We start from the raw sequence: 18942 nt of genomic DNA, 5'->3' as shown, positions 1-18942 counted from the left end.
ACAAAAAAAAAGACCAAACAACTATAAACATATTCAAAGTATAGATGCAGACCTGCAGTGAAACAAAAAGTTTGCCAGATGACCAGCAAGCTAGGCTAAGACTTGCGCAACATAGCATCCAGCTAATGCATTATTGGATTCCAACTATATACTGATATTATATTTTTAGTATGACAAGGTTAATGGCATAACTTTGCACTATTGTTCTTGGGGAAAATATCGAGATACATAGAATATCAACTTTGAAACGTGCCTTGCAACGTTGACTACAGATACGCGTATATCCACAAAGTAATTAATGAGATGGGGGGGGGGTGGGGTGAGTTTTGTGTTGGTCTGTGATCTGTTTTCTCATTCACCTGTTTGCCGAGTGGAAGTGTAATGGTACGTGTACAGTTCCTGAAAGGAAGCTGCCTCCATTGATTGTCTATGCACAAGTTTTCTTTCACTCCCACCCCCTCCCCCTTCTTGTGCACGGGAGGGGAAAAGGGAAAGGGGGGGGGGGGGGTTAGTACTTTAAATCAGTGGATCCTATACAAAGTTGAGGTTGGTATTTTGTCCAAAGCCAGAAGTTAAACACCCAATCTCACTTTATAATGCGATGAACCTGGGTCCAGGTGCTACATAATTGGTGCGTAATAATAATTATTTACCCGTAGATTTGACCATGATAGGCAATACATAAATAATTAAGACAAGGTGTAAGAGAACAAACACTACTTGGGCCACAGACTACAAGCCCTAATCAAAATTAAACACAAAATAACAAAAAGGATCAATGAACAAGAAGAACACTAAGAAAAAAAAAAGAACACCAAGAAAAAAAAACCAAGGGAATGAAGAAGAGAAATAAAGGAGAATAACAGAGGAAAAACAGAGGAAACATGGTATGCACTACGTTTCCTTCCTCCAGACAACAGACCTTAATACATGTACTATCACAGAGGAACTCAATATGCTTGTACAAGAACAGGACCAACACTAGCTCTTCCCTACTACATATTCTTTTTATCTTCTTACAAGGCATAATGGCTCATCCGTGCACAAGTTACCGATATATGCGAGGCCTTGAAAATATCTTTCGGGCTTCTTTATAATTACATGGGCATTTTGGGATGGCAATTTCTTTTCATAAGAGAATTTTCAGAATTTGATCGCGATCATGGCAAATTGTCAATTACAGGGCTGCCAACAATCACACACTAATCAATTAGAGTCTGCTCTATATATCATTCCTTATCAACAGAATAACAACAAATGAAATAAGTAATAATGCATGGATGCTATTAAAATGATAATGCATTCTTTGGGGACTGACTTTGACATCACCAATAAATCAAATTTTGGATAAATGACCAAATTAGATTATTCATCGCTACACACATATCTGCAGTTGAAGCTGATGATAAGACGTTGTTTGTCTATTGATTTTTACTAAACTCCAGTACACATTATAACTTCACTGTATGGTTTATGTATCTTTTAACTCACTACAATTTAAATATTGTTTTGGTACCTTCATATAAGAAAGAGGGAAGTAAAAGTTCTTCCACAGAAGCACCTTCTGTATTCAATTTTGCAGTCAATGTAGATTGAAGAATCATAGGACAATGATCACAACTTTGTCTCATTGGAGGTTCGACATGGATGCAATTGCCTAATGGACTTACAAAGTGATTACAGCTACAGTGACTCTCGACAAGTTGGAGCCATACGGCCGTAATTACCATTACTGGGCCGGGCCCTGACACAGGCGTTGGTTCTATCAGTCTTGAATCATGTAGAAGACAGCAACAATAACAATAATCTCATAAATGGACTATCGTAGAGCAATGTAAAACAAGTTTGCAGTACGCTGTCAACATACTTTGGCAAGCACATGTTTATACTGTGGCCAGCGAGCACTGGTGGCTGTTATATTGTATACATTATACTTTAAAGTCTGTAAAGTATCATTTGCCCTTTTAGGTATTTGTGTTAATTGTGTTAATTGTGTGTGTGTGTGTGTGTGTGTGTGTGTGCGTGTGTGTGTGTGCGTGTGTGTGCGTGTGTGTGTGTGCGTGTGTGTGCGTGTGTGTGTGTGTGTGTGTGTGATACAGAGAGCTTTATCTGAGATTTATGCATAATTTCATATCAATTTTGTATACATGGTAAGAATTATATATATGATGCAATATTTGGTACCCTGGGGTACCAAATGAAAATTCGCCATTTTGTTGAATTAATTATTTTCTTTTTTTCAGCGCTGTACCCTGGCTTACCAAAAAATGTGTCAAAGTATTTCTTAGTATTATTATGCACAAAAATTTTTCTTATTTGTGATTATGCAACAATTAATGTATGCAACTAATAATCATTTTCTGCTCTGAACCTTTTTCTTTCGCATTTCATCTCTTATTATCGACCATTCGTGCACGCGTAGAAGATTATAAAGATGGTAGCCCACATGATCAAATTTTGAAGAAATACAGTTGATTTTGGGGTGAATTTTCTGGGCTTTCGGTGATTATCTTTTTTTTTCCTGAAAAATAAAAGTTACGTATACGGTAGATGATGTTTACAAAACGGTGTGGTGTTAGAAATTACTTTGAACTAGAAATGTCGCTTTGGCGACTGGTATGCCTCCGCCATAATGCATGATTTTCCCAATAGGTCTAGATAGTACATGTGGACAATGTGTGACTACATTTTCACAAAATTGGCAAAATATTGAAATAACAAATTTGTCACAAATGTGTTGAATGTTCACCTTCCTTGACCTAGGTTTAGTTGGATGAATAGGAGAGCATGTATCTAGGGATTTAAGGACTTTAACTTGACTTTGACCCATTCATACATTTAGGCATTGAGTAATTTTCAAGGTACAGGTGTGGAGAATTGGTGTGAATTTCTGAATTGAATAGTAAATTGTTACCATTTTCATCTGGCCCTTGACCCTAAAATTCATAAGATAATCACTTTCAGGTAGAACATGCATAATATGTACTAAGTTTCAAGATAACTTGAGCCACTTCCGAGATATGGAGGAAAAAGTTAGTTCAGCACTTTCACTTGATCTTTGACCTTTTGACCTTTGAGGCAAAAAAAAGAAGAAAAAAAAAACTTTCCAGAGAATTTCTATTAGGTTACACATGCATACACCAAGTGTAAAAAAAAATAACCCTGCTGGCATTGCATAAATATGAGGGAAATAGTAAAATTTTGAAGTGTTGCACTTGACCTTTGACCCCTGACCTTTGACCCCATGAACCCTACATTCTCTAGATAATCAATTCCAGTCAGTACACGTATATACTATGTTCCATGAAGATACCTTGAAAAATTTTCCAAGGTACGGAGAAAAAAAGAAGTTTTAATATTTTCACTTGACCTTTTGACCTTTGACCTTTGACCTCATGACCTAAACTTTCACCAGAGAATCTTAATTGGGTAATACATGTATACACTAAGTTTCAAGAAAATATCTTCAGGCATTCAATAGATATGGTAGAAATAGTGATATTTCATGTATTTGACCCTGACCTTTTGACCTTTGACCTCAAGACCCAAACCTTCACCAGAGAATCTTAATTGGGTAATACATGTATACACTAAGTTTCAAGAAAATATCTTCAGGCATTCAATAGATATGGTGGAAATAGTGAAATTTTATGTATATGACCCTGACCTTTTGACCTTTGACCTTTGACCACATGACCCAAACTTTCACCAGAGAATTTTAATTGGGTAATACATGTATACACTAAGTTTCAAGAAAATATCTTCAGGCATTCAATAGATATGGTGGAAATAGTGAAATTTTATGTATTTGACCCTGACCTTTTGACCTTTGACCTTTGACCTCATGACCCAAACTTTCACCAGAGAATCTTAATTGGGTAATACATGTATACACTAAGTTTCAAGAAAATATCTTCAGGCATTCAATAGATATGGTGGAAATAGTGAAATTTTATGTATTTGACCCTGACCTTTTGACCTTTGACCTTGAGCATGTGCACCCAAAAGTTCATAGGCACAACTTCACCCCCTAATACACATACATGCCAAGTTTCATTGGGATACCTCAACAGGTTTTGATAGTTACCTTGTCCACAAAATTCATTACGGACGGACGGAAGGACGAACGGACGGACGGACGGACGGAAGGACGGACGGACGGACGGAAGGACGGACGGACGGACGGAAGGACGGACGGACGGACGGAAGGACGGACGGACGGACAACCCGAAAACATAATGCCTCCGGCACCACTTCATGGCGAAGGCATAAAAACACCTATGGTGCTAGTTCATTGCGACGACTTTGCAGTATCCGAATTCGGAATCGGCGTATCTGAATTCGGATATGCATTATAAATAATGGGCATGAGATGGCGCTATACAACGCGGTACCCCGGGTTACAACGGTACCCCGGTGTACGGCGTGCCGAATCATATATGCAAATTGCATATTTTACTGTATGTTTTAAAAAAGAATGATTCAGCAGCACAAGAGAGAAGAATACAGCTGCTTATTTTTGTTCCTATCAACTCCATTGTGAAAATGAGCCCGATATACAGTGAAATTCAAATAAAGAATGTCATAAAGAAGTGTGTGTGTGTGTGTGTGTGTGTGTGTGTGTATCTGTGTATTTGGGTACATGTGTTAGAATGTGTTCACATGTTTGCTTGTGCCAGACTGCATGTGCACATGTTCGTGTTTATTCTCCAGGAAAAGTGAAGTTGCAACCTTTGTGCTGCCAAGTGACTAAATTTGGCATGATTACTCAAACTTGAGACTTCATGGGGAATGCAGAATACAGGGTGGCGAGTTAGCTCAGTCGGTAGCGTGTCTGCCTCGCGATCCTAAGGATCACTGTTTGATACAAGGGTCTCACTGAGCGATGTTGTGTGTAATCATACTGTCCCCTCTAGAAGAGGCAAAACACTCTGTCCCTTGGATAGGAAATAAAATGCAGGTCCCGTGTGAGAGAAAGTCACCACTCATGCACATAGAAGATCCCACTTCATTTATTCATCGCAAAGAGCAGGGTGCCTAACCTGGTGAAGTGGTGCCGCCTTACATCCAACTGGAACCCATGGAAGACCAGCTATTGCAGCTAAATATATGGGCTATCCAGCCATCTTCTTAGATGGGAAATGAAACAAACAAGCAATTGCACTTCATTCCTCTATGACAGAAAACATGGTAAAAACATAAACTGAATGTTCCATCCTTGGTAAGGTATAATGGATAAGTACAGTGTAAAACTCATTGGCAGGTATATCACAGACAAAATCAAAACAAATCATATTCTTTACAATGTGAGTAATTCTTTCCTCACTTATTCCAGCCTGCCTTTAATTATACAGAAGATGATCGAAAAGGGCAAAAAGACAAAACATTTGCGTACATGTACAATTCATATCACAATAAATAGAAAAATATTAACTCTCACAGTGACAAAAGGCACGAGTTGTATTCACGGGCTGCATTTGTGGCCTATACAAACTATCAACACTTGTGACACAGTGTAATAATATCATTAAGAATGTACAAGCAACAAATCTTATTAACCAGTGGTGGATCCAGGGGGAGCGCACCAGGTGCGCCCCCCTTTATATATATATATATGTTTTTGTTAAAACAAAAGAAATAAAAATAAACAAATTGGGGAGGGGTGCGTGCCTCCGGCTCCCAAAATTTTTTTGTAAAAGCGCCCCCTCTTTAGGGAATTCCTGGATCCACCCCCGGTTAACAGATTCTGACCAGCATACATGGAAAGAATCAGCATACACTGTTTCACTAAGAACTACTGGAATAACCTTATATCATTTAATAGGTGGCTGATGTATACACATGCTTTCTACTCCTCTCACACAAGGTAAGAAATATAAATATGTAAAACAGAACAATGTATACCTTTACACATTATAAAACAAAGCATATGAAGACATCTAACAGACATGCATACATGTACTATTGTATTCTCTTAACATGCAAGTAAAACCAATATGGCTACTTTCCTTTCAGTATTCTTGGCAATACTATCAAAGAAAGAATGAAAAGGGCACTGCTTCATAATGGCTCACTGCAATGTTCATTGATGCACAAATTGCATTTCCCCTCAGATTCACATGCAAAGCTTGTAAAAGCACATGTCTTGTATACAAAAGGTGAATGGTCATGTGTGCAAAATCTTGTTTCATTGCACAATTTCAGACTACACAATTTTTGTTTACATACACCAGTCAGATACCAATGAATGTGGTCCACACTGATTCATATAGTAAAGATATAGCAACCACATTTCATGGAAGGCAAATGGTTGTTCATTGTACTATGATACAGTCATAGTGAAGCAGACGCTTGAAGTTATTGTAAGCATATCGAGTGTGAGAACATGCTTATTACTGATTGACAGCACAAATCAAATGAACCAGTACGTATGGTGATAAGTGATGTGTGGAATATACATAAATAAGTCATCAGCATAAAATTCGAAAATTGATAAACAAAAACTACAAGCTCAATAGGGACAGCACGTCATGGTAACAACACACTTTAACTGTGTGTCACATGATGAGCAATCAACCAATCGCATAGGGTGGCTACTGTAACCAGACTCTTTTTAGGCCTTGTATAATACAAAACAATGTTATACATGACTATTGATAAACTGCCCTTCAAACCTTTGAGGGGAAATATCATCAAACTACCCAATTCTACATAGCCCCTGATATCTTCAGAATGTGTGCATATAACAGCACAAAATGCCACAAAATTTTTAAATTCACAGAGATACAAAACTAATGAGAAGCATGCATACAATGTGTACATACACTTCTCCATTTTCCTCCACTGCCAGTTCAAGAAGACCAATGACATCTCCTAAAGATTTTTTTTTCTTTACTCTGTGTTTGACCTTTCCCCCCAACATCTATTTCTAGAGTTCAAGGATCACCTTTATGGGAGAGGTGGGTGTACATATTAAATGTTTATGTAACATGTTACACTCTTGTTAGCAGTAAAATCTAGGAGTAGTGTGGCAAATCTATACCTATAAAAGCATAGACAAGTGTCAGTGAATTTCTCAAAATAATAACAAAACTTGAATGAATCTTTGCCGCAAAAAGGCAAAACAATGATACACAATGGTTAAATGTGTGTTTGGCCTCATGGAAAAGATGATAAAACAGTGTAAACACTCATTTCAACAGTGTACCAATACCCTGGAAATCATATCTGTAGGCCTATAGATACAAACTGAAACTCGATGCTTTCTTCTGTTTGCTTGGTCAAAACAATACACCAACTTTACATGGCATTCAAGATGAAGACTTGGCACAAATTGCTCAGTACACAAACATTGATTAAACTTTCAGAGACTAAAAATAAATACATGTACAGTGTATAAGAATTTGCACTCTTATAAAGAAGATATCTTCTTTCTTTCTTTCATTGTCTTTTATCTCCCCATCAGTGACCATGTACATATGTCAACCGTTCTTGACAAAACCACTTTTCAGTCTCTGAAATGTTTCTTTTTTTGCTTTGATTTTTTTTTTAAATAGATACATAGCGCCATACAAATGTTGTGAATCGTCATTGCCATTCATTAAGCAAGATTTTATAACGGCCTCTTTATCTATAAACCACATAAATTTACAGTCGAACACATGCCACGTTGTCTGCGAAAAATGATACATGCCTGCATTTTTGAGGCTTGCACAGCAAGAACAGTCAGTAGCTTGAAATTGGGCTTTCTGGCACTTACATGTCTGGCACTCGAACAGCTATTATTCACAACACCAGCACGGACTAATTTTCATGCAACAACCAGTAACTATGAGCTCTAATACAATTTCCTCACAGGGCTACTCTCCCCCACCCCACCCCACCCCTTCTCTGGTTGCCTGCCAGGATTGGGGGGGGGGGGGGGGAGAGGGGAGGGGGTTGTGTGGAATAGAAAAAAAAAAATCCTGTTTGCTGATGCTACACTGCTCTGTTAGCTGCCTACGGATCAATTTCTGACACAGAACTCCTTGTTGAAAGGGAGAAGCGAGTACACATATTAAACTTCCTGTCATCTGGGAAGTACTCTTATGTGGCGTAAATTGGATGTGCTGGCTGGAAACAAAAGCTAATTTGAACGCATACTGTTACATCTATAGATAGAGTTCTGACTACACACATACAAACAACCTCCAAATTATGTATGCTGGCATATTCAACACTATCACTGGTCTTTTTTTTTTTTTTCTTCTTTTTTTGCTCTAGCAAGATGAAACAGATGTGTAAAATATGGATTAAATACACTTCACTAAAGTCAAATGGATCATAATAATTTGTGATGGGAAACACCACACCCTTTACCAATTAAGAGCGTAACACATGCATAATATTATCAAAATTGCAATGAAGAACATTTTGTTTTAAAAATCTGCACTTCCATGGAATAACTCACATTTGAAGGAAGAAAGAAGACAAAGTTTTCCACACAATGTTTGCTGCAAATTGCCTTGAAATATTATGAATTGGGGTATATGAATGCATATTTACAACCTTGGCATGCCATTAGCCCCTGTACATGAATGTATACTATAATATCTAGTATGGAGACTGTGCAGTACAACATACCCAAAAAAAACAATCTTGTTGTAGTCAGTGTCGCTACTATGTGAAACTGTTATAGCAATATCATACGATGCTGCATCGCAAGCATCAATTTGGGAGGGCTTGACATTAGCAGTGGACTAATGGAGCAGTGGTCTAGTGGCCCAGGGCCACTAAAAATTTATGTTGGGCCACCAAACTTCCAAAAATGTTATCTTTTGGTGGCCCAATTTGGCAACTACTACTGCATTCAAATTGATGTCTTTAATATATTTCCTTTCACTTCAGGCCACCACATTTCTTTTGGGCCACTAAATTTTATAATTCAAAGATTTTAGAGGCCCGAATGGGCCAACAAAGCAAAGAGTTAATATCAACCCCTGATAGGTAATTTGCATCTTTATTGAATGATACAATGGAAACTCAGTGTAATGAGATCCTTGGGGCCAAGACAATTTGTTCTTTATATCAGATACTTTGTTATATCAGTATTCAATAAACAATACAAAACAAAGGAAATAACTTCACTGGGACCTGAGAAATTAGTTATATCAGGTATTTTGTTATATCAGATCTTTAATATATCAAGTCTCCACTGTACAATATGTGATGCTAATGAGATTTATGAAGCATAGACCAGTGCTGGAGATGACTGTGTCGTCTATACCAGCATTTGCTGGTCATGTACGGTACATCACTGGCAACAGTTGGCTTTACTCATCACATCAAAGCCACACAGACCAGTACTAGATTCATTAAAAAACAAACGCAATGTCTAAATTGGTGTCGACTCTGCACAGATGTTCGTTGCACATATGCGACATGCACGCAACAGAGGACTTTTCAATGAAGGAAACTAGTAGCTGTTACTCCAACACATATAATCAATTTTATTGGAGGATGCGAATTTAATACGTAAGCCCACTATGCACAAACACAGAGCAGATTTTTGCACTGAATCCCATGTTGCTAGAAGACCAATTGATAAAAGGAGACTAAAACAGGGGAAATTATTTCACTAAAAATATTCTTTTTTTCACACTTCTTATTAAGAGTACAGAGCATTCCAGAGTTCATTATACAGCTGTATTTCTCCTATAGATACATTTTGATCAGAATTATCCAACCTTTTCAAAAGAAAAACATCGTGAAATAAAAAAACTTCAAGCACTATTAAAAATGAACACATGGCAAAATGAAACAAGCAAACAAACATTCAGAATTACTATTTCATGCACAGCACATAATTTGGCATTTCACAGGACACTACTGTAAATCTGCTGCAGTTGAACCAGACGATTTGGACACATGATGATAAAGTCTGGGGTTTTTGCAATATTGCATTTGTGACACCGCCTGTTAATTAAAAATAACCACTTCCTACTCCTTACAAAACTTTCTGGAATACATTACAAACAAAACTATGACATGAACTTTTTTACTATTTGTTGAACTATCAAAAGGAATAAAAACGTATGCAGTCCAGGAACACTGTATCTACCACATTGTGGCAGACATCTATCCGATCACCTGCTCTCTTCCTCAGGGATAACATCTACATTGCGTCTGATCCTATTGCTCATATCAGCAGCATTCCTCCCCTCTCTCGTATCACCATCTCCATTTCCACCGCCCTCCTTCGCCTGCCCTCCGTCCCCCTCCTGCTGCCTTTCTTGCTGCAGTTCATGGTGGATGGTGCCTTCGGCATGTCCTCTGTGCACTTCTAGCTGCAATTGCTGCGCCTGCTGCTGCTGAGCCTCGCGGAGTATGTCCTGGGGGAGATCGGTGGGACATGGGAACGTTCCAATGCCGAAGGGCTGCAGATGGTAGACCAGGTACTCCAGGTTGTAAAGCGCAGCTGGCGGCACATAATGAAACGTCACAGAGTAGTCTGAGCAGCAACCTTCATAACCCTGCAGGAAAGACAGAAGACACAGAAAGCAGACACTTCATGGCGTGCAGGATTGCACCTAGATAAAAGTGATTTTACCCTTGCAAGAGCAAACATGTTTCTATCTAGCATGCCACACTATCACGATCCTCCTAGACTTTCCTAAACTTCAGAATGGCTAGGAAATGTGGTTGGGCACTGAGGAACTTGAGAAAGTATCTCGGCAATTCCAGTCTCATGATTCACAATTGTTTAATTTTATTGTGACATATGTTTGGTCTCTAAATGAGGCTTCCTGAGAGTGACATACGGAAATGTCAAAATACAGTGTCCCAAATTTAGTCTGGAGGAGTTTGGGGAAAGAAAGTTTTTTGTTAAAGCAGGATTCCATATCAATTTTGAAAATCACAACACAAGAAGTTGAGTATGATACGATGGGAACCACACCACAGGCCAATAACATCAGACCAAGATGATGCAAAGAAACCAAAAAGCAACAATTTCAGGAGCACACCAGTGTATTCTGCCTTTTTTTAAGGGTATAAAACCCACATATTGCATGTGGCTTGAGTGAATGCTGCAATATCAGTAGAACACATCAGCCAAGTTTGAGGAAACTGATAGAGCTCTACATGTGTATTAAAGGGATGGTAAATATACGTACACTGTAGTTTGGGTCAAGTTGGGATTTATATTTTAACTTTATGCATAATAATTACAGTGTAGAAGCCACTTACTGACAATTAATAAGAATAATAGCAGCTGGTTTTTTATAGCATATTTCACACTCGTTAAGTATCTCAATGCGTTTGACGGACTATTATTGTTGTACCCCAGTCACTGGATACATTATTTCCAACCCGCACTGACAGTGCTCACTCTCCACTCCCTGGGGAGTATTCCAGCCAAAGTCACAGCCATTTTACAGGCGCGCACATGCTTATCAACCAACATTTAAGCTCTCTCATTCTACCAGGTACCCATTTACACTCCTTGGTGGAGAGCAGCAATGTGAACAAAGTGCCTTGCTGAAGGGCAAACATGTCGGGCTTTGCATGGGCTCACACCCACAAACCATACCATGCTCGTGCTATTCACAGACGAGCGCTCTTATCCACTCAGCCACGACACTTCTACGACAAGGCAAGGTTTTATTTTTGTGAATTTTGCAAGTGGGGTGCTATTTACAAATTTAAAAACACACAAAATATCAACTCTGATCCCAACATAAATGTGGCGTACACACGTCATTTCTCCGTTCAGTACAAGAATGTACTGTATTTCCCATTTGCAAATTCAGTACAAGGATGTACTGTATTTCCCATTTGCAAATTTAACCACTTGCAAATTGTCAAAAAGTCCCAATGTCACGAAAATTGGTTTTGAAATGGCTGTGATACAATATCCAAAAAGAAAGTGGTCCTAATGAAAGGTGAATCACAATTTTTATTACGACCACTTTGTTTGACTTTGTTTTTGGATATCTCAGCCATTTCATTTGGGTTTTACTCCCATCTATCTTGGAGAGTGGCAAAATCTGGGGTCATGGTCAAAATTCTGCTCTGAAAAGAAACCATGTATGATTCCCTGCGTGGAGTTTCATTGAACTTACAATCTAAACCTTGATTCTCACCAATAACATGCAACGGCAGAGCACTGTCCATAGCAATTGAACAATTCACATGTATGCCATACACATGCACATCTGTACAACTGGTACCTTCTGCATTCAGGCTATAAACTTTTACATGTAGTCAGGCCTAATTCCAGCATTCTTCATGAGTATATTGATTGACAGAAGGCACTCAGCTGAATGGGTATTGATCAACCTGCCAGCTACACCTTCATTTTCCGGAGGCAATTTCTCTTCAATGTTTGTATAGCAGAACTGCAAGCAGAAACCTGCAATACACCAGGTGCAAGGGAGTCCGTATCATGTCACATTTATGAGACAAAAGAGAAAATGAAAAAAGAATAAAATGAATAGTATGGTCCCATCTGGCGCAAAACAAGAAAAAAGAAAAGAAAAGAAAAAAAGGTCTCCTTTGCTTTGAAATACTACAAACTTTGTTGTAAGCTAATATTATTCTAATGATAGCTTTATAAGTACTGACTTTTATAGCCTTACAGCTGCATACAAGGTAGTTTACATGTGTTGTGTGTACAATTCAGGACCTGCATGGTCACAATGTACACTACAGGTACATGGTATACAGCGTTAAAATTGAGTAACTATTTTGATAAATATACATTATGTGAATAATGCATGATATTTACAAGAAGGTGATTTTTTTTTTTTTTTTTTTTTTTTGGCCAAGAAGTCATTAAGTTCAGGAATTTTGAATGTTTCACATACAATGTATCTTGTATGATTTCTATGATTGCAACCACTATCACTATCAAACAGTGATAGTGGTTGCAATCATATAAAGCATTCAGTATACATGTAAATTAGATGATGCAATGATCTCACAAGTCTTTGATGAGCTTACCTTACATCAACAAACCTTCTTTCCCCAATACAGTATGTCCCGAAAAAAATTACAACGTGGCCTTCCGCAATGATATCTTTAAAAATAGTGAATGAATCTTAATAAAAATTCAGGGTATGAGACTATAACTCATTGCCCACATCTTACAGAAAACCCCATTCGATTTGCTTCAGTGGTCAAAGAGAAATACGGAATTTTGTAGAGGATATCGGGAATCTCTTCTGTCCAAGTTCTGTCTATTGTTCACACACAAGATCACTGAAATGCTAAACTCGGAAGAATCCGATTCATGACATGCTTTACAACAATCCACATTTCTCTGTGACCGCTTAACCAAATTGAATGGGGTTTTCTGCAAAATAGAGCTAAGATGTTATACCTTAAGAGTCTGAAGTAGCACGTACACAGGTTGATCACAATAGGTGTTATCAATTCGAAAATCTGATTGTAATTTTTGGGGCGACTTACTGCAGTATGTCCCCAAAAAAATTACAATAAGATTTTCGCATTGATAATGCCCAATATGATTAAATTTTTCAAATGCTACTTCAGGGTCTTGAATTATAACATTTTAGCTCTATTTTGCAGAAATCCCCATTCGATTTGGTTAAGCGGTCACAGAGAAATGTGGATTGTTGTAAAGCATGTCATGAATCAGATTCTTCCGAGTTCAGCATTTCGATGATCTTGTGTGTGAACAATAGACAGAACTTGGACAGAAGAGATTTCCGACATCCTATACAAAATTCTGTATTTCTCTTTGACCACTGAAGCAAATCGAATGGGGTTTTCTGTAAGATGTGGGCAATGAGTTATAGTTTCATACACTGAATTTGTATTTAGATTGATTCACTATTTTTAAAGATATCATTGCGGAGGGCCCCGTTGTAATTTTTTTGGGGACATACTGTAGTGTTAATGTGCTGTGATACAAATCAGGTGAATATCAATATTCAGTTTTTTTCATGAGCAAGTTTAAATGTGAGTTCAGCCACTTCTTGAACAAGTTTGATTTAACTTTTAAATAGTTCATTCCAGCCGACTAAAAGTTTAGAGTCACACTTTAAGTGTCTGCCTCTCTCAGCCTACATGTAAGTATGGTTGCAGCTTCTTCTTCTGATTCAATGCTCTCAGATATATCCCAAGGATTTTCTTGTGTTTTTATGCCATACAACAAGCAGTAACCTTAAAGGTTAATTTTTGCCTCTTTATGAGATCTCATAAAAACACTATCAGCAGTGACTGATTGGAGGTACTCTGCAAATTACATGGAATGTCTAGACAAGTTGTGATGGGTTGATCAGGGGTAACCTTTGAAATGAGAGATATCATAAATCTACTATCTGTTTGGCAACTCCTATGCAGTAAGCTGTAACTACAATTTATATCTCTGGAGAGACTTTTTTGTGTGTTTTTTGTGTGCGAACAGTATTCCTTTTTGTTTTTTTGCCAACGATTTATGGAACATGCAGGCGGTCTTTCCAACACCGGCATGGGGTGTTGGGATAACAATTTAGGCAGAAAGATGGTAATATTTATCATCCGACATAAAAACATTAAAATGTCTCAAGCATCTTTCAGGGTGGAGGCGTGATACACGTGCAAAAAAAAAGAAAAAAAAAGAAAGAAATCAAGGTTCTGTTACCTCATGTGGTGGGTAGAATAAGTACTGCCAGTACCAAAATTTCTTAGGGAGGCCGTCTGGGTTGAGATGAGCCTCAGGTTGGAAAGGATGGAATCGGTTCCTCTCCAGTGCATCTCTTGAATCTCCTGCAGGCACCTGGGCATTCTCAAAGCACTTCCCAATCTCGACATCCTCTGCCCCACCCACGTAGTCGATGGACTTGCACTTCCTCGGATCCTTAAAGGCAACCTCAACGAGCTTCTTCACAGCGGCTCTGCTGGCAACATATCCGCCCCCTCCGCTCATGTAGCCCTGCTTGACGTAGGGCTTGAACTTGTGCCCGAAATAGATGGGCGTGTCTATGCTGTACGCCGACAAGAAGTACCGCAGATTCTCCACTATGACAAAGGTGTCGTCGTCGGCCTTCAAGAACCAGTCGTACTCATCCAGTATGTGGTCGTAGATGTACTGGAATGCCGAACGAGTTTTCTGCCATAAGTAGTTCCTTCCCTCTTGGGTCTTTACCTTTACTACAGGGACCAGGTCAGATGACTCTGAGGATATGAAGATGATTTTATTGCACCTCTTGCCCCAAGTGGCGTGGATGTGGACAGCCTTCTTTTCAATGTTTGCAGGGCCAGTCATTACCCAGCACAGCACACGCACCTTGTTGTACAGAATTTTGGAGATGGCATCTTGACCTAATGTGGGGGAAAAAGAGGGAAGAAAGTTTGACATCAGGGCACCTGGTCATTCTACACTAGTAATGGTTCAAGAGTTTTTAGCTGACTGTTTGATTGTCACATTGTCACTTCAGAAGAATGAATACATGTCTGCAGTTTAATCGAAAACTCAACTGCACAGAGATTTACTCAAAACATATGCAGTACCCCTGGACTATTTTAAAGGAATCGTACTAATTTCAAGTTTCTAACATTTTTTTGGTGAGATAATGAGAAACCTCTTATGAAATATGAAAGAGCATGTAATTCTATGAAGAATACAACATTTATTTGATGAAAATTGGTTTTGAAATGGCCGAGATATCCAAAAAAGAGCGATTCTAATAAAGTGTGGGATCCACACTTTATTACGATTGCTTTGTTTTACTTTGTTGTTGGATGTTTCAGTCATTCCAAACCTGATTTTCATCAAATAAACTTTGAATTCCTCTTAAAATGGTATGCTCTGTACTGTATCGAAGTGTTTTCTTGGTATCTCGCAAAAAGTCAAAACCCCAATTCTCAGCTCCATCAATACTGTACCATCCCTTTAATAGCAGTTTGATACTCCAATACAGAATGTGTATTTCCAGATGTGTATTACCATGTAGTCTTCTTCTTCTCTGCCTTCTTCTTCTTCTCTTCTTCTTCTCCTTCTCTTTTTTTTTTTTGTCTTTTCTGCACGATAAAATATCATGGGTTTTCCCTTCTTTGCCTTCTCTTTTTTGAAATCTTTTCTGCTTGATCGAATATCATATTCTTTCACACATAATTGCATCATACTTTATAATAAAACGTGCCAGATACAGACATGCGCATCTCTTGCAGTGTCAACGTTATCTCGGCTTGTGCACTCAAAACACAATTTCAATGCTAGAGTTCAGTGCTCACATACCTACTTATGTATCCTGCTGCAAGAATGACTCAAGTCTCACAATAATCTTCTTCTTTTTTTTTTTCTCTCTCTCTCTCTCTCTCTCTCTCTCTCCAGACTACCATTGATTGGTATGCATAGGCTCTTCTTGAGTAATGAAAATGGAATGTGATTTTCAGATGCTTATGAATTGAAATAGTATCAGTACCAACCCATGTTCTTACAGCTTTAATGAGTCATGGAGCCCTGAGAATGCAATGTCATCTAATGTTAGGATATAGCTAGTGGGTTCTAGTACTCCCCCTCCCAGATCCCCCACCCACCCGCCCCTGGTTATCCCCCACAATCATGGCAAACAAAATGAAGGGATTTGACATTCCCCACTGCACTGCCAGTGCACTGCAGCTATGCAGCACTGCATTGTAAACCAAATTATGCAAAATTCTAGCAATAATATACAACGTAATCATTACTCACACAACAAAAGACGTCATCAGGCTTTATGACTGAACATATACCAATCCTTCCATAGCCATTATCGATTTTGCCACTTTGCCACACACATATTTTACAGATCGATCTACACTACAATGCAATACTAGGCCTACTACTAGAATACTACTAGTATCGGCACTAGTATACTAGACTCGAGTAGTCATGATAATACCCCACACAAAATCACACGCATGGGACATGACCGGTATGTCGATTTATTCAACATCAGCCAGCCCTTCCGTCGCGTTGTATTTTGATTTAATAACAACCCTGGCAGTATCTGATGAATTAGAACAATCAACCGTATACCTATGAACATAAGATAATCTAAAATAATGCTACCAAAAGCATCATACATACCAAGAAAATTGTGTTCATGGTGCTGCTCAAATTGTTTTCGCTCGCTCTCGAGCACACGGTTCGTATCATCCACAACGATATGTTCACCTTGCTGGAACTGAAATCCATCAGACGATGAAAATCTCTCCTTTTGGAGATTTATCGATGGAATGTAGCTATCCACACTAGAAAATTTCACGAGAACGTATGTTATACACCCTCCAAAGAATAAACCGAAGCAGAAATTCCAAATGAAGGCTCGAGGTTTCGCGGGACTACTCGCCATGATTTTCCTCACTGTGTATCCATGTCTGATCTACACCATTTTTCTTCGTGTATACATAATACTTGTATGCGAAGTTTACACACACTCCATACGATCCGGCAGCGTTTTTTTTTAAGACGGCACAGATTGGGGCATGGCGCGTGTTAAACCTATGGGAAAAACGTTGGGTTAGGGTTTTTGGTTATGGTTAGGGTTAGGGTTAGGGTTAGGGTTGGGGTTAGGGTTAGGGTTAGGGTTAGGGTTAGGGTTAGGGTTTGATGGTTAGGGTTAGGATTAGGATTAGGGTTAGGTTTAGGAATAGGGTCCCCGATAGATTTTTAGTTTCCCCAATCTGTGCCGTCTAAAAAAAACACGCGATCCGGCACTGCCCCCTGTATCTGCTGCTGTCTGTCATGTCATGCACACTCGATTGTGTATGTACTTGTGCGAATGAAGGGGCGGGGAGGTGGGGGGGGGGGGTTGAGGGGAGGGCAGAGCTGTTCCGGGTTCGCTCACTGCATGCATGGGGGAGGGGATAGAGACCACGAGCATTTCGAGCAACAGGTGTTAAAAAAGCGAACCTGATTCATTCATCAGAGGCAGCGCACATTATACAGTACATTATAATATGTTGAGAAACAATGTGATAACATGATCTGCGGAACGTTTTCTCGTTTGTTTGTAGTGTTGTTGTTGTTGTTGTTGTTGTTGTTGTTTGTTTGTTTGTTTGTTTGTTTTTTGTGTGTTTTTTTTTTTTTTTTGGGGGGGGGGATGGAACCAGTGTGTACTTTAAGCCTAGATGCGTCCGTGGGAGGGGGAAGGGGATGTACCACCCTCCCTGCATGTGGATGTGTGCTGCCAGTTGTTCACAAAATCACCAAATGTCGGCTTTTCATCAGCAGATCAGTGGGTCAACGCGAACCTTTATTTTTTTCTTCTTCTTCTTTGTTGGGGATCTAGGTGCAGTTTTATTTAGGGCCTTCTCCTAACACAAAGCGCCTGTCACAGTAATGCTGGCCGATCAACTTCCCGGATCCACTTTCTAAAAATGATGATAATAATAATAATAATAATAATAATAATAATGATAATAATAAATAAAATAAATAAACAAATAAATAAATATCAAAATAAAATGAAATAAACAAAAACAAAACAAAACACAAAGCAAAAACAAAACGAAACAAAACAATTCTTACTCTACTAGGTCTCTCTATAGCATGCACAACAATGCACTTTGATTACATGAGGAGGTAAACAAATAGATAATGATATATTTTGGGGGGTTCTCTAAGTGTCGTGCTTTCAGAAAATAAGTATTTGTATTGCTATTAGCCTTCTAAAAATAAACAAAACAGAGTAATGATAAACGAACATGAAGTGAATGAAGAGGAAACGCTTTAGGGCAGAGAAAGACTTAGATGAGATCATGGGGAAAAGGGGAAAATAAAGTAGTGAGAGAAAAATTACTAAGAAATAAGAAAAAGGGATACGTTATTCAAATATCTGAAGATTAGGCCCCTATTTACTAATTTAAATGTGTCATCATCCCGTAACTCAATCATACTGTTTCAAATGAATTGCAGCTTGATGTGTGAACAAGAGCGTACCTCCTCGATTTGATCACTATAGACACTATGGT

At 38.6% G+C, this 18942-nt stretch overlaps 1 protein-coding gene across 1 annotated transcript; it reads right to left on the bottom strand.

Annotated features, from left to right (window-relative positions):
* Positions 1-5314: 5314 nt before the first annotated feature.
* LOC140243642 (glycoprotein-N-acetylgalactosamine 3-beta-galactosyltransferase 1-like) lies at positions 5315-17345 on the bottom strand. Its single transcript, XM_072323307.1, has 3 exons — positions 17057-17345; positions 14627-15306; positions 5315-10511 (listed from the first exon to the last, which is right to left on the bottom strand). The coding sequence occupies exons 1-3, from the start codon at positions 17319-17321 to the stop codon at positions 10125-10127; spliced, it is 1332 nt and encodes a 443-aa protein (XP_072179408.1). The 5' UTR covers positions 17322-17345; the 3' UTR covers positions 5315-10124.
* Positions 17346-18942: the final 1597 nt, after the last annotated feature.

Source organism: Diadema setosum, chromosome 20, assembly GCF_964275005.1.
Source record: "Diadema setosum chromosome 20, eeDiaSeto1, whole genome shotgun sequence".
In the NCBI taxonomy this organism is placed as follows: Eukaryota; Metazoa; Echinodermata; class Echinoidea; order Diadematoida; family Diadematidae; genus Diadema; species Diadema setosum.
This window is presented reverse-complemented; position numbering and strand designations above follow the sequence as displayed.